The sequence below is a fragment of the Sinocyclocheilus rhinocerous genome, unplaced genomic scaffold, assembly GCF_001515625.1.
Source record: "Sinocyclocheilus rhinocerous isolate Xijiao unplaced genomic scaffold, SAMN03320098_v1.1 scaffold8077, whole genome shotgun sequence".
In the NCBI taxonomy this organism is placed as follows: domain Eukaryota; kingdom Metazoa; phylum Chordata; class Actinopteri; order Cypriniformes; family Cyprinidae; genus Sinocyclocheilus; species Sinocyclocheilus rhinocerous.
In genome coordinates this window covers 10,204-30,644 of record NW_015648126.1, presented here as the reverse complement: position 1 = coordinate 30,644, position 20,441 = coordinate 10,204, and the positions used below count along the sequence as shown (strand labels likewise).

Here is a 20,441-nt window from a genome sequence, read left to right as displayed (position 1 = left end):
ACTGTGCATGATCTTTTTCCAGCTGAGGCAGAGGAAGTACGCATCATGTTACTGGGTGCTAGAGGGTCTGGAAAAAGTTCATCTGGAAACACCATCCTCAGATGTAATGCCTTCAACACGGACATGCAGCTGAGCAGAGTCACACAGTTCTGTGAAAGAGCTTCTGGAAACATCAACGGCCGACCCATGGCCATAATCGACACGCCAGGACTGAATAAGATCAATCGAATGGAGAAGGAGGTGATCAGGGAGATCATGAAATCTATCTCGCTCTATAAGCCAGGACCACACGTGTTTCTGCTGGTTCAGCCCGTGGGAAACTTAACCAATGAGGACAAGAACATACATAAATTAATCCAGAACATGTTCGGGAGGAACGTTTGGAATTACACAGTTGTTCTGTTCACACATGGAGATCGACTAGAGGGGAAAATGCCAAATGACTTGATCGCCAGCTCAGACAAAGACCTTAGAGACTTTATCCGCACATGCAGTGGAGGATTTGTGTTCTTCAATAACAAGAACATGGGAAACTTTGAGCAAGTGACCAAACTTCTGGAGAAGATTGATGCCTTGGTGGCCATCAATGGCAGAAGCTGCTACAAAACGTCATTTTACCCGAGCTCAGAGAGAAAGATACGTGAAAAACAAGAGAAGATTCTGGAGGAGAGACAGGAAGAGATTGCACGAAAGGAGAGAGAGCTGGAGGAGAATTATGAAGATAGGGAGGAGTTAGAGTGGAAAAAGCGTGAGCTCTGGAGGGAGGAAGAGGAAGATGCACGGAGACTAGCCGAGAATCCACCAAGACGCAAATCTCTAGCAATAAATCTCGCCAGAGCCCCCTCATCTATAACAAAATCACAGATCATCCACTAATCAAACCATTTTATGAGCAGTTCAGGACCTTTCTCATGAATAATGGAGATGTAATATTCCCTGTAGGTGATGATCTATACATTTTGCACTGTTCAGGTTTTACTTTGTGCCTGCCTGTTTATTATTGTTGTGCTGTTTTAATTAAGTACATCATTAATTGTGTACGTAGGCAATAATTCTTTCTTGTCACTGAATAACCTACTGTATATAAAATGTAAACATTTAACTTACCACAGAAGTTTAATTAAACTGAAAATACCACTATGTTCCCATGATACTTTTATGGAAATGTTTTAACCTTACTATGGTATTGGGGGTCAATATAACCCACCTTGGAACCTTCCTTGGTTAAAAAACATGGTTCTCAGTGCCATAAGATTTTGTGACTTTTTCTAAATTATCTACACACACAGACACACACACACACACAAACTGGGCTTGATTCGGATGTTCTGAAGGTATGTAAAAAAAAAAATGTCACACTCATGACCCCACATTGAAAATTAATGGGAAATGCGATAGAATACAAGTTTTTTTTTTTCATTTCTCAAATAAAATCAGTAAATCTGGCATAAATCTGAACATTTCCACACAGAAATGAAGGCCTGGTACAAGAGCACAAATGCAATGTAGAACGGACATGCTCACTCACACACACACACACACACACACATACACATATACAGGTGTGGCTGCAGCAGAGAACTTTTATAGAATTTAGCAGAACACAGAACACATGTGAGTGAGACCTAATGCACGCACATGCACACACACATTATTATTATTTATTTATTTATTTACATTTCGTTCATTAAAATAAATAATATGCAACTACAGACTGACTCCAAGTCTTGTCTTTTAGGTGTGTCTTAAATTTCTATGCCATTTTGTAAAAACAGACTCTTCAAAACACATCAAAAACTACAAAAAAAGACAAACATTTGAAAGAATATTTTATTTTTTTAATATGTATTTTATAATCTTTATATATATATACTATACTGTATATGTATATATATATAGAGAGAGAGAGAGAGCGAGAGAGAGAGAGAGAGAGAGAGAGAGAGAGACACAGAGAGAGAGAGAGAGAGAGAGAGAGAGGAATAGTTGGTCACATCCAGAAGTTTGAATGGATCTCTATGGCCCTTTGCTGGATATATGGTCAAAACACTTTCTTTCTGAAACTGTAATTGCTGTTTTTCCAGCAGATGGCAGAATTCTGCTCCTAACACCTAGATCAATATTCAGAAACAACTTATATTTACTTTAGATAATCATTGAAGTGATTTTTTAAATACATTTCATATGCATGCTAATGATGTAGTTGAGGAATTTTGTGGTAAATAGGTGAAAAAAAAATACTTAATATCTCCCAAATCACAGCATAAATCTATAGACGAGAAGTAAACAAAAACATTTATATATAATATGTATTATTAAAAATGTGTTTTTTTTTTGTTGTTGTTTTTTTACAATCACTCAGTAAATGTTTGGGGTCATATTGACCCCCAAACACCATGAGTGTAAACAGGAAATGAGGAGAATTTAATTATGAAACAGTTCAACTGTCATTCACCTCTAATGCTATAAAAATATGAATACTGCTGTAATCTGTTTGCTGCAATTCTGTTACTGACCTTCTTCACTCTCATTGATTCTCATGATTTAATGCTGTCCTCTTCTGGTAATGACTGGGTATGACAAATGCTCTCGGAGGACTTCAGAATTTTTTGATAATTTCAACAAGATGATGTATATTTTATCCCCCCAAAAAACTGACATTGATTAACAATGGTTAAAAATGCTCTAAATTATATTGTTAAAAGTTAGTTAGCTAATTAACTAGCAATTAAATTAACAAATGAGACCTTATAGTTAACAAATAAGAATTTATTGTAAAGTGTAACCAAAACATTTAATTAAAAAAGGATCTGTGAAATAATTATGTAAAACTATATTACTAGTACAGTACATATTAACTAATTCTATGTATTTGTCATTCTAACTGACGGAAACTGAGAGAAACAAGATTAGGCTTAAAAGATTTCTTATCCTATCCTAAAGATAGGCTGTAAGACAACTCCTGTTTACTTTTTTGCCGTTATTTTAATAAATCGCCATGGCAACACCGTTTGAGATATCCAAAAACCATTCACAATTTTGGTACCTCAGTGTTTTGGCATCATGTTGACAAATCTGGTGTAAATCATATCACAGCAATTAGAGGAGTATATATAAAAAGAATATATATAGAACAAGAATTTAAAAGTTTGAAGTGTTGCCATGGCAACAGTATTTCAGATATCAAGAATCCCTTCGCAGTTTTACATCTGCCGTGTTTTGACATAGTTGAAGTTTGAAGCAAATCAGGTAAAAATGAGAGGCTGATTAAAAAGCATTTTGAAAACAACACACTTCCTGCTGCCAGTTGGTGGCGCTATAACTTTGAATCCTAATAGTCACATCTATGTCATTGCCCTCATACAACGAACAAACTGCTGAAGTTTGATCAAAATCAGCCAATGTATGCCAAAGTTATAATACACTTCCTGTTTTTAATTTTTCACCTCGGCCAAACCGTTCAAGATATAAAAAATCCCTTAGCATTTTTGCATCCTCATTGTTTTGAGATAATGTTAACTGAGTTTGGAGACAGACTTCCTGCCTGGCCTTGATGGCCGACGATTCCAACATGAGTGCCAATTTTCAAGAGTTTTTGAGCATACCCCTCATAGTCGAAAAAAAAAAAACTGCTAACAAAATTATGAGATAAACCTGAAATTATACTTTCTTAACTTAAAATTGTTTTTGTCCTGTAAATAATTTACTCTAAGAAATATTTACAATAATAAAAAGATCAAGAAAAAAATAACATCTTTATTGCAATCATTGAAGTACACAGTAATTTCATTGGAATACTAATAATATGATGTTACAGGTAACAATGTCAGTACAAACTACATCTACACAAAGTAGAAACATTTTTTTTTTTCAAATTATTTAACTGAAAAAAAAAACACTAAAAACACTCTGGAACGTAAAAAGGAAACTAATGGTACATATAATGTCTGTATAAAATAATTACAAATCTGCCATAGTTGTAATTATAATGACATCTCTTCATAAAAAGGTCTTTAGAAAGTGGTGAGAACAATACAACTTATTGGCAGTAAATTCCAGACTTTACAGGACACTGTGGTTTCACAGTTTATTTAAAAATTTAAGGCAGCGATTAAACTTACAGGTATTTCTCCAAACTCTCTATAGCTTGTTCTTTTGTGTAGGATCTCCATTCATATGGAATCTTACCACAACCACTGAAAGTGTTGTTATAATACTTTTCCAAATCAGTCTGGAATCGACACACAAACCACTTCCAGTATGGCAGCTCTGAGAGATCAGGCGTGATGGACCAGTTCTCAAACTCTGGACCTGCTGTTCTGTACTCTTTCCATAAAACTGTGTCATCTTTTTGAATATCCGGGAAAAAGTAACTGTCACTTGCCACTGAAGATGTGCAGAATGTCAAGCAGAGATTATTTGTTCCTTTGTAAATCATCCCTCTCATCCCACAGTTACGATGGAAGGGAGCAATATGATCCCCAAGATGGTCTTCCATTGTGTTAACACAGACAACTTTACAGAAGGGACACTGGACCCAGCAGCACTGGCAGAAATGTTCAATCAAAAAGTCATCTGGTGGTTCCCTGAACATTTCCATTTTAATATCAGAGGGCTTTGTTAAGTCTCTGTTCAACTCTGCTATTATGGGATGAAGTTCTCTTTTCACAACCTCCACTAGAAGTTCAAAATCAGTGATGTCCTGACAGCAGTTGCCAGTCAGATGTTCTTTACTGTATTCAAGCTCGTCTTTCAGACAGTCTGAGAAGATCTCCAGCCACATATTGGCATCTCCACTTTTATTCACGACTTTAGCTGTTGCCGTTTCAGCAGCTGTGATGACACGTTGCCCCTTTTGCTTGATGTTCCCATTAATCATTGCAAGAGCTAAGGAGTTCTGCCCTGTTATATAAGATTTCACTTCAGCTTTGATGAAATCTTCAAAGTGGTTCCTTGGAAAATGTATGTACTGAATAAACTTTGGAAAGTCCTCCTCCTCTGCTAGTGCTTTCAGAATGTGTTTCTCCAGGTTTGACCTGTTGCCTTTGAAAGCTGGAATATCTGTCCGCATCTCTCCTGCTAGATCATTTGCAGTCTTGTTGTAGGCACTCTGGAGAATGGGGGTTTTTAGCTCACTACAAATCAAGGCTCCAAATACTGTAACAGATTTTGCACCTTTGCAGAATCCCTGGAACACACTGTAGTATTCTGGTTTCTTTCTCTCTAAATAAATCAAGGGATCATTGGTGTTTCTGAACTCCTGATGGAGCTCGGCAAACCTCTCACCTGCCCACTTACAAGCACGGATTGTCAGGTCAACTGTGAACTCTTTCTTGAATTCATATTGTGCGTTTATGCACTTGTGGTTTTCTACATTCATTTTTACAAGCTTAGCAATTTCTTGAATGTAGCTTTTGTTGTATCCCGTCTTTGCAACTGGTTTTGACCTCACCTGGTTCACAGTTTTATGTAAAATACTGTTTAACAGTTTTTGTATTGACTCTTGTTCTTCTGGTGGAAGGCCACATTTTTTGTTCATCCAGGATTTTCCGATGGGATTTACATATGTGGTAAAATCAGTGATTTGATGTATGTGTTCATATTTATATAATCTGTCGCGCACAAGTGCTTTTTCGTGAATTTCAGATATGATTGTAATTATGTCACTTTCTAAGTTAAGATCATCAAAAGGTTGAACATCCCCTGTCAACTGAGAGACCCACGTTTCCCACACAGAATCAAACTGTGCCTTCAACTCATTCTCATCTCGACCTTGTTGTTTAAGACTTAATGCAAGTTCTTTGCTTTTCTCAAGGAGTTTTCGCTCATGCAGAGTTTTCTCTCCATCCAGTTTGAAGAGAGCTTTCCTTTGATAGATGATGTTCTCTAGTTTTCTTTTTGCGTCCCTTACAAGCTCCCAATGCAGGTGCGGGATTTTTTCTTGAAATTTCAATTCCCACTGAATCAACGTATCCCTTTCTTTGTGTTCTTCAAAGTAATGTTTCATGGACTTTTTCACCTCTTCATTGGTCTCCGCCATCTCCTTTTCCAAGTCTCTACTCTCAACCTTATTGAGTAGCCTGTTGTTGATTCGGTTGTGCAATTTGTCTTCAATCTCCAGCATGGCACTTCTGAGACTCCAGGTCCACTTTGTGTACTCCTCTTCTAATTTTCTGTATGTTGCAATCTCCAAAGTATTCTTGAAGCTGAAAACAAAGTTTTCATTCAAAAGTGCGTTCCAGAGGTCTCCAATACGATCTTTGAATTGTACCAGTGTCAAACCTTTATATTGTGAGGCACGGGAAAGAATAGTGCTCTTAAGCTCCTGCACATTTTCACTGTAACATGGATTGGGTGGTGCCATGGGTGGGCTGCCTTCCCAGAGCTGGGCAAAGTACCTCACATCAGTCTTTATATTAAATTCAATGACGTCACTAAAACATTCTGCACCACAGACTTCTTCTTTAGCAGCTAGTTGAGTCATCTCATCTAGTTTCTCCTGCAAGTGTTTTTTCCCTACCATGTTCTTCTCGCCCGCTGTGATGTCTCCAACGTTCTGATGTACAAACATGCAGCTGGGGTTCAGTCGTACCTGCTTCATCCTCAGGAAGGCTTGAACAACAATCTGAAGGATGTCCTGCATCTCAGCTGGATTCTCACCAAAAATGTTGATCAAAGTCATGTTTCCAAGACCGACCACAAACGTTGCCATTTCATTATCATGATGTCTTGATGACCTGCAAGGCAACTCTAGAGCATGAAGACCCTCAGTGTCTACAACAAGAATGTAGTCAAAGTTTAACTGTTTTTTTAGTTCCTCAGACACCTTGACCAGCTGCATGAAGGCTCCTTTGGTGCATCTACCAGCGCTGACTGCAAACTGCAGTCCAAACATGGCATTCAGCATGGTGGATTTCCCAGTGCTCTGGATCCCCAAAATTGACGACACAAATACTCTCGGGTCTCCCAGCAATTTAATAAGTTCCCCTAGAACCGCCTGAACCCAAATGAGAGGCACATGAGCTGCATCACCATCCATCAGCTCCAGTGGGTATCCGGAGATCATGAGCTCTGCAGCAAACTGTGGAAGAGGCCTGACATCTAGTTTACATTCAGATCCTTTATTCTTCTTGTTCACAGATATATTTGATTCATATATCTGGCCAATTTCTCTTAGTATGTGCTCCAAGCCAAATGTGGCTGCATTCAGCTTTTCTGATAGCTTTTCTAGATGTATCTGTTCTACTGTCAGTTGCTCAGATTTATCATGTTCCTTTTCAAATCCAGCACTTTTGACCATTTTTCATAATATTCATGATGAAGCTTGCAGAGATCTTTTGAAGTGTACTCATCCAGGAGGATCCCCAGCCATTTAAGGAAATACATCTTCTCATCAGCATTTATGGGATTCAGTTTTTCAATAAACAACTTCGAGAATTCACTGAGGCCAAATTATTTCTGCTGCTCACGGATTTTGTGCATTTCTGTTTGTTTTTGACTATTATGCATTTCAATGTTATCCCCTTGAGGTCGATGTAGTTCTTTGCTCTTTAGACACCAGTCATGCCACAGTTTTCCCTGACAAGGCAGAAATGTTTCTTTGATTTTGGACATTTCCTTTGTCTCCAGTAGTTTCATCATCTGCTCTGCTGCCTCTTTTCCTCTCCTGCAGTAGGCATCGTTCTCATCCACTGTGATTCCTGAATGTTCGCCCATATTCTCAAGTTTGAAAACTGACAGTGATTTCGAGAGGCACTCATTGATGGTTCCTCTAAGTTCCTCTGATATATCTGATCTACTTCTTTTATTCAAGCCAATTGTATATTTGCCTTCCTGTACCTTGGAAACCACTGAGTCTTCTTCAGTCAGAAGGCAAATGAGAGGCTTTGTGTTGTTGTAGAGCTTTTCTACTATTGTCATACTTTTGTCACTCTCATCAAGATTTGGCAGAAGCACTACATTGATTGAGGACTCTTCAGTCAGAATTTGTAGCTGTGTCTCATTTTCTTGTGCATCGCCATGAAGATTACAGAAGGCAATACAGTCCGGGAATTTATCGGTTTTCTCTCCAGACGGGCAGTACCAGGCGATCTCAACCACTCCATCTATCAGCAGACGGGATTTGGTGCTTCCACGGCAGTGTCTGTGAAAGAATGTGTCATGCCGTTCATTGATCAAGTTGTTCATTAATTCGGACTTGGATGAAGAAACTGCTGAAAACCTGAAAAAGGCAATCATATGTGTCTCAGCCTTGTAGATTGTCTGTTTTTTAATTATGTTTTCATTGTGTGACTTCCAGCTTTTCTTAAACTGCCTGAAGGTCCACAGGGGAAATTCAATCTCTTGGGTAAACAGATCAGGTACAAGCAGAGGAAGAGCATACTGACATTGTGAAAATTTTGTTACCATAAGTTGACGAAGGAAATGATCTGCACAGTGAAACACTGCCATCTGAATGTCCATTGGGTGAATGGGCTGTATTTTGCCTGTATCAACATGCGCAGGCCTCTTGAAAATTTGTTCAAAGGCATTACCCCTACCTACCATATCAGAAACCATGGTGCCTTTCGTTTTAAGCGCCTCACTTTTGTCTTCTTCTATTGGAATGTATCTTGCTTTGTAATCTGCCATCAGAAGTCCTTGTATATAAGTTTGAACCAAATTCTTCTCATTACAAGGTTCGTGCCTTTGTATTGATGGAGTTACCTGCAGAAAGTCTCTTGACCTCAGTTTGTAAGAGTTTTTATCACTGAGTTTGAGTCTACAGAAGAGCTTATTGATGTTTTCCAAATTGATCTGATCCTTGTCTTCATATTGGGGTGGTTCTTTTTCCAGTTCTCCTTTCATGACATCTTTTCTCTGCTGAATTATTAAAAAGCATTTTAATTGTCTTGAGTAAATTAAATTTCTATTTGAGAATGTTTATATATTTTTAATATAAGACATTAATTAAAGGAATGTTACGGATTCAATGCACATTAGTCTCTGTTGACAGTATTGACAAACTTTTAAAAGAACTCCAAAAAAAAAAAAGGGCACTGGTAAATCATCATTTAAACAGGCATAAATAGGTGGATGTGTGGAAGGCATTCTTTTTAAGGATGGGAATACTTTTCTACGTGGATAAACTTTTGAATAAATGTAATATAACTTGTAACATGTAAAGTGTACATATAACATGTAATTCCTGCAAGTGGGGTTGCTTTATGTAACAGACCCTTTTGAATTTTTTTTTTGTAAATTCTGAAATATATTTGAAAATATAAATTGTTTTCTGTATGGGACAGCAGATGAGAACAGTTCCTATTCTCTGTTTTTATTTGAACTCCATAAGATGAGGCATGTTACACCCAGGGCCCTTGAAAACCAGAGTTGCGACATGCTTTGATCTCGCTTCCACGCAGTCACGTGGTTCATGGAGCTTTCAATAGTTCCAAACAACTCTGCGCTGTCAATCTGTTTAAATGGGTTTAAGCAGGATATACAGCAGTTTCACTGTATTTGCAGCAATTTCTTGTAAATCTTGACACATGTGCATTGATTGATTGTGCATTGATTACTGTGATAACTACAGTAGTATTTACAGTAGTATTTTATTCTGGGGAGTGATAAAGAGACAGCATTAAAAAGTTCTCATACTCCTTGGCAGTCAAATGTAACCGAACACCTTAAGTGTAACTTTTTATCAATTAAATAAATGTACTATATTTTAGTTTAGTAATATTTAGTTAATATTATGAGGACATTTTTGGTATCAAATAATATGTGCAATAATTATGATCCATGAATGTCCATTTAAAATATAATATTTTCTAATACATTTATTAAATGTATTACAATTAGTGTAGCATTTAAGGTTAAAATAGAGAAACATGTTTAAATTCCAGTGCAAAAAAGGCAAATTAGAGGCATTTGGTGACCGGAAAAATAATATTCATATGTAATGCCTTGATTTAACCATATGGCTGTTTAATAAATGTATACAGCTCTAGATTAGTTGCTGAAAAGAGTATTGCAGGTCATAATTGATTACTTTTTTGTTTAGGTTTTGCATTTGAATATATATTTAGACATTATCAAACACTCGATTTTGGTAAGTTTAGATTTTTTTTTAAATGTTAAATTTAAAAAGGTTAATCACATACTATTGTTATTTTATGATATTCAAAAAACACAACAAGTGAATATTAATGAATGCAAGCAAATACGGAATTTAACCCAAGAATGAAGTTTCAAATATTGTTTAAAAAACAAAGCAACCAACAGCGTTCAGCGAATTATATAACATATCAAGTGAGGCGCTAGGTTATTCCTAATGGGCAGGCTTCACAGAAACTCCTACAAGGAGAAAGATAGCAGAAAGACTAAAAACTGTTGAAAATATGACAACTAGAATCTAGTTATGGTCGATATTAAAGTGTTGCTCACGTTATCTAACTGCAATTATACTCTAACTATCTATTATCTAACGATAAACATTAATTATAACGTGCTTCATAAAATAGCACTACTGGTTAGATTTCTGAGAGGTTAACAAATGCATTAAAAATCGAAAAAATGCAGTAATTTATTCAATTTGCCAGCGAGTGTCCTTGAGAAACACTGAAATGAATGGGCTTTAATGCTGGAACTATTGGTTACTTGGAACTATTGGCTGCTCCATGACACAGTTTACTTCCGCATTTCTCAGTTCCTATGGAAGTCTATGAAAGTGCCACAACTCTGGTTTTCAACGGCTCTGGTCACACCTAGGAACATTCTCGTCATTTACTGTCACTGTCAGGAACAATTTTTTAGTGGAAGGATAGCATTTAATGAATTTATTGTTGGTTTAATATTTGTATTGTTTGGTAACCGTTTCATAAAAGCAATAAGGTACTCGAGGCGTGCTATATTGTGAATACAGCACGGCTTGAAGTGGTTGCAGGCATTCCACTTCACAATAAAGCACGGCCTCTCCTTATTGCTTACATATATCATGATAAGATTATGACTGAATTGAAATGCATTACCTTACCTTATAATCATGTTGTAGCTGAAGATCGTTGCCTAAAAATATAAATAAAGTCATTAATCTACATCATGCAGCATTTTACCTTTATTCTTCCATAAATTTTAATGATTTCATTATTTTTTTTTTTAATTAAAAAAAATTCCATTAGCAACTTTAAAGAGCTTATGAAGTTTTTGTTACCTGTACTTTCAATGGAGGGACAGAAACCTCTCAGGTTTCATTATAAATATCTTAATTAATGTTTTGTAGACGAACCAAAGTCTTATGGATTTGGAACGACAAGAAGCAAGAAGCTGAGTAAATAATGACAGAATTTTCATTTTCATTTTTAGGTGTTATAGCAAACTAATAACTGAGAGAGTTCCCTAGTTCACAGCATTATTTGACAGATTGTGAGAGATGTACTGTACCTGATATATATCCAAATGTGGTATTGAATCAAATGGAAATCAAATCAAATCAAGAGCTTGTGAATCAGAATCCAATTGATTTGTGAAATCAAAAGTGTGGTTGCAGACACATGATTTTTCATGATTTGATGAGGTTAAAATCATTGTTATTATTAATCATTATCAACTCTTACCATTAGAATGGATACTTTTAACAATGCAAAATATTCTTAGCGTAGGCCTTATCAACAAATCAAAAAAGTTTAATTGCACTTACTTTTTTTCTTTTCTCCAGGTTCCTGCCCATAAATCTTAGTTACACTGTTGTCTTTATGCTCGGCCATTGAATAGTGTATATCTGTTTACAAGAAAAATACTACTATTTATAAAAATACTAGTGTATAGGTCATTCATGTTTGTTCAGTACTTTGTTCAATACATTGATGCTAATTTATACATCCTAAAATATAAAAAAATATCATATGTAAATTAACGGTATTTAAATTACTAAATGCTGTAAAATATTGCCCATTGTTAGTTCATGATACCAAATGCATTAGCTGATGTTAATAAACCTTGAACCTTATTGCAAAGAGTTACCAGTTAATTTAATTCAACCTGCTTCATCTAGGAGAACTGGCCTACCTTGATCCGGGAAATACTGATTGCTAAGGCTCAAAAAACCTAAAAGAAAGGAACAAAGTCAAATAAGAAAAATTTCAGAAAAGAAACAGTTAAAGCCAAGTTCCAAGACAGTAACAGCCAAGAACCAAGACAACTAATGAACAAAGTACTTACTTGGCACAGTTAATGAATAATCATGGGAATTAGAAAGAAATGAGTATGTCGAGCCAAAGAGGTTTTGTGGCCCAAAGTCAAATGGTGGATAGTGATCCTAAAGTTAGCCTGCTGGAGAAAGAAAAACAAAAATATTTATACATACAACACACTATAGGCCAGCCTTCATTACAAACACACACAACTCAAAACAGTCAACGTAATAATTCAAACATCAAATGGAAAATAAATAAATCTCTTTATGTACTTTTTAAAGATGTATGTACTGTAAATAATAAAACAAACTGGACATTTTGCCAAAATTCAAATAGGCCTACTTTTACACATGTCCGTCGCTAGGGGGAGAAAGGTGGCCTGGGATACCTTAGCTACACATACATACACAAATTAATTGATGTAGCTGTAACAATATGGCAAAATTGAGCCAGAAGACTCAAATAAGAGGCTGAAATCAGATTAAATTGATTAGTCTCTAAAAAAAAAAAAATCCTGTTCATTTTTGTTACATTTATTTTGTTGAATTTTGATGTTATGTGTAACAAAATGTCTTTCTCTGTGTTCAGGTTTAACTGTAGTAAAATTAATGCAAAAACTGACACTTCAAACCAACATTTAAAAAAAAATCAAAACCTTCTCTTTGATAATATCTATCTATCTATCTATCTATCTATATATATATCCAAATCCACAACTTAATAAAAATAAGTATTTATGTCTAAAAACAACTAGAGAACCAACATTTAAAAAAAAATCAAAACCTTCTCTTTGATAATATCTATCTATCTATCTATCTATCTATCTATATATATATCCAAATCCACAACTTAATAAAAATAAGTATTTATGTCTAAAAACAACTAGAGAATTTATAAGCCTTTTTATATAGCGCTATATGAATCTAGTGGTTAAACCATGGAATTGAAGATGTTTTTCTTTTTTTACTCCCACCAGATGGCAGTAATCTTCCTTCAAAAACTGGATTGTAAAGATATTGGGCACATTCAAGCACAAACCGGTGCGCAACGTTTTGCTACGGTTTCCGGGTTGAACGACATGTTTCCTGGAAACGGTGTGCAACAGGGTTTGAGATACGTTTTCTCTTGTTTGGTGGGTGTGTAAAAAATGTCAGCCCAATCAGCAGAAACATGCATATAAACCACGCAAAGACAGCTCGCACAATGGGTCCAAGTAAAGTCGGTTACAAATGTGTCCGCTGCAGCTCGGTATACGCAACAACTGAAGATATTAGAAGACATGTTTGTTGTAAGAGTTTTATAGTAAAAAATATACCATATCAACATAATGATGTAGTTGTTTATATATTTTTAGCTTCATTGCAAGGCAAGTTTATTTATATACCTGGGCTGCATTCAGCCCCGACAAAACGGTACAAAACGTTTTTTAAACGGAAACGGATGACCTTATTATTTTTATTGTGAGTATTAGGCTTATCATTATTGCTGATCACTGTTGTTGTGCTATGTTATTGTAATATTTACCCTTATATAATCAGAGGAATAGGCTATAGAAAAGTTCATGAAGAAAAAAGTAAGAACTAGAAATAAAATAATTTAAATTAGAATTGATTACCAGGAAATACAAAAGATAATTAAATGGGGTGCGGGGGTGTTTAGTCAGTAGTATGGGAGTATGTGAGTGGGAATTTGTAAGTAAATGTAATTAACAAATACCGCGTGGTTTATATACATGTTGTTGCTGATTGGGCTGACATTTATGACACACCCACCAAACAAGAGAAAACGTGTCTCAAACCCTGTTGCACACCATTTCCAGGAAACATGTCGTTCAACCCGGAAACCGTAGCAAAACGTTGCGTGTGCTTTAAGTGCTTTACATAAAAATGAGAAAGAAAATGCAAGGTATTAAAAAAGTAAGAACTAGAAATAAAATAATTTAAATTAGAATTGATTACCAGGAAATACAAAAGATAATTAAATGGGGTGCGGGGGTGTTTAGTCAGTAGTATGGGAGTATGTGAGTGGGAATTTGTAAGTAAAAGGGCAGTGACTGTAACATCGAGTGTATTTTGCAGTATTAAACACGTATTTATACCGATTTCATCAGGCTCCGAAAATTCTTCAAAAAGAACACAAAGAATGGCCTTCTCAGCTGCCATAGTTGCAACTCTTGCGTAATCAGAACAGGATGTTCAACGCACCATCGTTTCTGTTTAAAAAACGTTTTGTCGGGGCTGAACCGAACGCAGCCGTCGTCTATTAAAAATTAGAAGAAAAAAAAACTAAAACATTTTGTATTCTTTTCAATGGGGAAAATTTTTTATCATAATTATCGCATATAAATATTGATTAGTACCATGAAATTCTCTCAAAATATTATTGAACAAAAATATATCACATTGATTTTACTGAAAAAAAGTTAAATTTCAGGGGTTCTGTCACTTTTGACCGCGAACAACACAAGTTGACCCCCAAATGAACAATACCAGAGTGTTAAATGAATATTTTCGCCACATTTAAGTGTTTGAAATGCGGAAGTAAACTACAGCAGGGTAACCCCCATAAAGACAGAAGGGAGACCACAGTAAATAATTTTTTGTTCGTTCTCGACCAGCAAAATAAAATTCCGCACTTAAGTTTCCACGACTTTCCAGCGGTTAAGACATAAAGTCTTAAAGTCAATACATAAAGTAAGCTATTTTTTAAATGAAAATGTTAAAAACAGTGCTAGATTTATGTTAATCGTTGCAGAAATATGCTATAGCCTAGTATTTTGTTCTTGTATGTAGAACTCATTGATTTACCTTACAGCTTCAGATTTCTCCACAAAGTGAATTTAGATCTTCCTGTCTCATTGTATTTTCAACCGTCTTGAAACCACACCCACAGGTAAAAATGAAAGTGAATAACGGAACTATATCCTGAACTAAATCTAAAATTTTGTTTTGACGGCCGCGCTTTGTTTATTATTATTATTTTACTGTTAAAGGTAAAAAAAAAACTATTATATATAAACTGAATATATATGAGTGCCAGTATGACCTTGTAATGTGGGATCGATGTTTTGTTATTATTACTAAATGCCTCTATTTAAATGTCACACTTTGTCCTAAAATGAATATCTTTGCATTCCACTGTACTGCTTTTCATTTAATATAACAGTATAAGTTACATATAACAGTATATATAGTGCGATAAAAAGTTTTTATTTTTATTTTTATGAAAATACTAAAAACGGCTAGATTTACTATAGCTGCAGATAACATATCTTTGTTCTTGGATAAACAAGAGTTACAAGTTTAGTAAATCCAACATTTTGTATATGTTCTAAGCCAGTGTTTCCCAACCCTGTTCATGGAGGCACACCAATACTGTACGTATTTTCAATCTTTTCCAAATCAAACACACCTGAATCAACTCTTCAGCTTGATAATAGAGACTCCAAAACCTGAAAGAGATGCAAATAAGGGAGACATGCAAACTGTGTACTGCTGGTGTGCCTCCAGGAACAGGGTTGGGAAACTCTAAGTAGTATCAGATAAGCACACAAGTGAGAGAAACACATTCAGGAATAACTAATGGTTCACAACTGCACAGTTTTTTATTAAGCCTAAATATGCTTTCTTTATTTTTCTGTTATATTTGTACAATTCACACAAATGTTACCACCAGGTCCAACAAAGGACATCTTTGTTAAGACATGATGTTACAGCAGCTTAAAGATGATTTCAAGTAGTTCCGTCAGCCTAGAGGTCATTCTACTGAAGTCATTATCCTACGGAGAAGAAAGAGAGAAATGTAGATTTCAGTCAATAAAAAAGTTCATGTATATGAAATTGTTAAGACTCCTGTCATTAGTAACATTTGCAAGCCCAAGTGAAACTCACCCTTTTGGCCGTGCAGTGGTGGAAAACATATTCAATATCCGAGACAAACTCTTGCACTGTTCGATAATCATTATTCTCCAAGTTCAGCTTCACTCTGCCCAGCATCATGGGACCACAGATGTTCTCACTGAATCCTGGAACCTAGACACCAGCAGTGTAGCCATCACATACTGTACATATACACCACATATAAGAGCTGCAAATAATGACTAATAGGGAAATGAAGTAATAAATATGAAGTCAATAAATATGAGATTTACTTTGGCACAGGGGTCGGTCATGCTCTCGTGTAGCAGGTGTAACAGCAGGTACTGGCAGTGCTAGAAGAGAATTAAACAGACTGTAAGTGTTAAATAATTTTTGTCTATAAAATGAAAGAAATGTTGTTTTGGACCCCATTTACTTCCATTGTATGGGCTAAAAAATTGCAGAAACTTTACCAGTGTGTACTGAGAGACTGGACTGCTCAAAATATCCTGTTGGGTCTTTTGACTGGAACTTTTCATCTTCTTCATCACACAAAACGTGCAGCTCCACTGGCTTCTGTACACACAAAACACACACCATTACACAAAGTCAAACGTCTAGTCTGTCTAATCCAGCATGATTTCTCTCTCTCTCTCTCACCCAGGTGAGTCTTCATGTACAGATGGTAGGTGACAGTGTGAATGAAAAGCTCGTGGACATTCATCACAACACATGAGATCTCCCTCAGAGGGACACACGAAACACACGTCATCATTCTGCTGGGACAAGAGTTCATACAGAAATAAAACTATACTGTTATGAAGCACATTGCAGAAATAATTTCAAGTGTCAGTAGTTGTGATGAGTTTTGGTGGTCTTTGTTGATGCTTTGGCATGACTGTAAATGTGAGTGACGATGTCTTACTTGGTTCTGATCCGGTTCTTGGCAGATCTCACAGTCACAGTTGGCTGTATGTGGTTGCAAAACGCTTTTCTGAAAGTATGTGAAAACACATCAGTATTGTGTACTGCAAAAACATTTGATCAGACCCTGTCATGACAACATACAGCATTTTTTCATGCATGGTATGAAAAAAAAAATATTATGGAAGTCAATGGCTACCATTGACTGTTTGGTTACCAACTTTCAACAGATGAAAAAAAAAAACAATCATATAGCTTTGGAACAACTTCAGCGTGAGTAAATGATGACAGGAAACATCACGTGTTATCTTGTGTAATCTCTGAACTTCTCCCAGGTTTTTTTAGGATTTAATACAAATGTAAAACAATGTTAAAGGACCTTCATGGGGCTATCACGCCACAATGTGATTGCCTTGTTTGTTGATAGCCACTGTTTGTTTCTCTGAATTTCATCAATTTAAATTTGAAATGTTCAAAATTCAAAATGTAAATGTTCTTGTTTACTATTTAGTATTTTCTTTTACCGTTATAAGCTTCCCAAGAGGCATCCCATTGGACAGAATGTCTTTCTTCCATGTTCCATCTGGTTTGCTCAATTTGATGAAATCCTCAGGCGTCAGCCAGTGGTTCTCTGTTCTTATGCATCTCCCACAATACCCTGAGATAAAGACAATACTGAGTGTAAAAGTCTTGTACCACTGCAGTCAAGCAGTGCATTTACATGCATTGTCATTAAGTGAGAGAAAAAACAATACGGGACTCTGCCTACAAATACCCTGATAGCGCCTCTTGTGGAGGTATCATCTAAAAAGGTGCAGCGAAAGGTAAAGGTATTTCAGGTTTTGCAGAAATGTAGGCAGAGTCACATATTTCCAATGAGCCTGGCTTGCAAGAAACAGATAACTTGTGTTCAACATTTTTTAGTTGTGCGTGTAAAACACTGACAACATAATATTTATAATAACTGTTATAAAAACATTCCCACTCACAGACCTTTGGAAAATCGATATTTGTGTAGAATGCCAGAATCAGAACCACAGGTAACAGGTAGGACTGGACCTTCAAACATGTTCATGTCAATAGCGTCATCATCATCATCATTGTCTTGATTGTCTTCGATCTTATCGGGTGATTCTACAACAAATACACAAATATTCACTAAACAGAATATAAAGTCTTTCTTATTCTGAATAACTGTTGCAATGATCTTATTTAAATGAATATTTCTCCAAAAAATAAAGAAAATTAGTCCCCATTTACCCTGTTTTTCCAAACCCACATGGCTTTTTTCCCCCTGCAGAACACAAAAGGAGAAATTTTGATGAACATCTTGGTCACAATTTGAAAGCTTTGGCCTAGAAAGGTTAACTCCTCATCAAATCCTATCTACAACGATCGAAGAGCAGCCAAACCTTTGCATCCTGAACACTGCTTTTTTTAAAGGATGTATATAAAAGAAATCCATCCTATGAACAGAAAAAGAACTAAGTTAGAATATGTCATAAATGTATTTATATTATCTGCATCGTGTCCATTTTTATTTCAGGTAACTGTTATTTGTTTAATTTGAGTTTCTCAAATGATTTACTAATAGATCAGACTCACCAATCACCAAGGCCATATTAACCAAAAAAAAAAAAAAAAAAAAAAAAAAAGGGAAAAAGGAAATCATAATTGCACTTGAGTGTGCATTAGTTAAAACTATTATTGAAACCTGCATGTCTTATGCACCTCTATGAGTTTCTGGAGTGGAATCCCTTTGCAAAGGATGCTGGTCTTCCACTTTTTGTGCCTCTCCTTCATCCCAAACCTCTCAAACTCAGTGGGCTTGAACCACTGGCCCTCACTGAAAATGCACTTCTGCTCTAAAGACAGAAAAACGATTTATTCAACCACTACTGGAATGACATGTTTTTGAGCACCTGGATGTTCTGAATGCTCCAGAATTACAATCTTGAGACATTCAAAAACGTGTCGCTCTTCATTAACATCACTCCATTCTTTAACATATAGAAATGTTTCTGCACCTACTATCATAATATTTCTTCAAATACAGGACACCCTCTTTACAGCCACATGTAACAGGAAGTTGAGATTTGTTTTGAGTGTTTTTTTGTCCTGCGGATGATTCTGAAACAAGTAAAGTCAAAATCAGTTAGGTGAAGAAGAAAAAACTTCTCAATAACATATTAGGCAGTGTAAAATACACATTTATTGTCAATTCTTGATTTAATGCTGTTTTGACATTACATTAGTAAAAAAAAAAAACTTTCTGGACTCACTGGGGCAGTTTTTTCTCTTGGCTTGTTTCTTCTTCTTAGGTTTAGAATGGGAGGACGACCCCATCTGCTGTCTCTTCGTACAGCTTTGTTTCTTCATCCTCCTTTTTTTTATTCCTAGTGGTGGAAAGAGTACTGAAAAATTTTACTTAAGTACAAGTACTGTTACATTGCTGAAATAATACTCAATTACAAGTAAAAGTACTGGTGTCAAAACTGTATTTAAGTAAAAGTACAAAGTACTCCTCTCAAAAACTACTCAGAGTACTAGTTACTAGTTACTTTTTAGCCTGCGATATTTAATGAATTACCAAAAAATATTCATTCATATCAAAGCTCTATGTGAACAATAGCTACTTTGAACAAAACCCATTTTTATCTTATTGACAAAGTACATGAATTAGTGGTCATGATACAGGAATTTCTAACTTCAATAACTTGAAAAATATCAGTATCAAAGTACCCGTGAACCGGAAGTTAAACTGACTTCAGTGTTGTGATGTATTTCCAAGTGAAACGGAATGTTGACTAAAGGGGCGGGGTTTTATTGTGGTGCACCTCCACTCCACCTCTTGCTCATAGCAGATTCACGGTTGGATAGGAATAGTTAAGAATATCTGCTTGTTACTTCTGATATCACGCTTCACCGCTTCTAGGTCCTAACGCTCTGCCAGATGCCCCCCAAAAAACAACAAACTGTGCATATACACACTCACGATGTCATGTAATACTGAAAAATTATAACCCTAACCTTTATCTCCATAATGAAATCCGATAGTCTGACAGTGATTCAGCTAAAATATTAGTGAGCAAATCTGAGACACTGTGAGCACGGAGACTGAAGTGTGCACAGCAAATTTTTAAATGCTTAGCTTAAATATGTAATTTCAAGTGAAATAAGTAGAGGCATGGACCCGGAAACAGCAGTCCTTACGTCATGACTTAACAAGAGGATACTCCCCAAGCCGTCAAACTGACGTCATCAGAGCCAGAACGCCAATCCAGAGTGGAAGCGACGGCAGACCTCTTTTTTTTCCAGTGCATTGACTTGCATGGTTCAATTGTTCACCACAAGACTAGCAATGCACACTAAAAAAAGTAGGGTCATTTTTTATTTCATGACGACTAATCTTTGTCAATACCATTGGCAAAACTACCACATACTGTATACTGCCATATAGATATTTTAACAAAAATTTTGTCCATCC

General features: G+C 35.9%; 2 protein-coding genes and 1 pseudogene across 11 annotated transcripts in view; 1 reads left to right on the top strand and 2 right to left on the bottom strand.

The window, feature by feature from the left end:
* LOC107709636 (GTPase IMAP family member 4-like) overlaps positions 1 to 1,234 on the top strand; it is a 6,901-nt gene extending 5,667 nt beyond the window's left edge. For both annotated transcript variants that reach the window (XM_016514201.1, XM_016514202.1), the window contains one exon: positions 241 to 1,234. In XM_016514201.1, the coding sequence (XP_016369687.1) occupies positions 241 to 876 (636 nt within the window). In that variant the 3' untranslated portion in view covers positions 877 to 1,234. The remainder of the gene's footprint in view (positions 1 to 240) is intronic.
* A 2,568-nt stretch (positions 1,235 to 3,802) lies between these two features.
* LOC107709638 (interferon-induced very large GTPase 1-like) lies at positions 3,803 to 15,040 on the bottom strand (annotated as a pseudogene).
* Positions 15,041 to 15,774: 734 nt separating this feature from the next.
* Positions 15,775 to 20,441, bottom strand: part of LOC107709639 (nuclear body protein SP140-like protein) — a 9,912-nt gene continuing 5,245 nt past the window's right edge. For 5 of the 9 annotated variants that reach the window (XM_016514206.1, XM_016514205.1, XM_016514209.1 and 2 more), the window contains 13 exons: positions 19,237 to 19,350; positions 18,986 to 19,084; positions 18,686 to 18,819; positions 18,367 to 18,420; positions 18,215 to 18,248; positions 17,948 to 18,088; positions 17,479 to 17,612; positions 16,956 to 17,024; positions 16,691 to 16,809; positions 16,504 to 16,606; positions 16,324 to 16,383; positions 16,064 to 16,204; positions 15,778 to 15,951 (listed from right to left, as the gene is read on the bottom strand). In XM_016514206.1, the coding sequence (XP_016369692.1) occupies positions 15,883 to 15,951; positions 16,064 to 16,204; positions 16,324 to 16,383; positions 16,504 to 16,606; positions 16,691 to 16,809; positions 16,956 to 17,024; positions 17,479 to 17,612; positions 17,948 to 18,088; positions 18,215 to 18,248; positions 18,367 to 18,420; positions 18,686 to 18,819; positions 18,986 to 19,084; positions 19,237 to 19,333 (1,254 nt within the window). In that variant the 5' untranslated portion in view covers positions 19,334 to 19,350 and the 3' untranslated portion in view covers positions 15,778 to 15,882. Of the gene's footprint in view, positions 15,952 to 16,063; positions 16,234 to 16,323; positions 16,384 to 16,503; positions 16,607 to 16,690; positions 16,810 to 16,955; positions 17,025 to 17,478; positions 17,613 to 17,947; positions 18,089 to 18,214; positions 18,249 to 18,366; positions 18,421 to 18,685; positions 18,820 to 18,985; positions 19,085 to 19,236; positions 19,351 to 20,441 lie in introns of those variants that run through there. The other 4 variants (XM_016514213.1, XM_016514212.1, XM_016514211.1 and 1 more) reach the window with 4 other exon arrangements.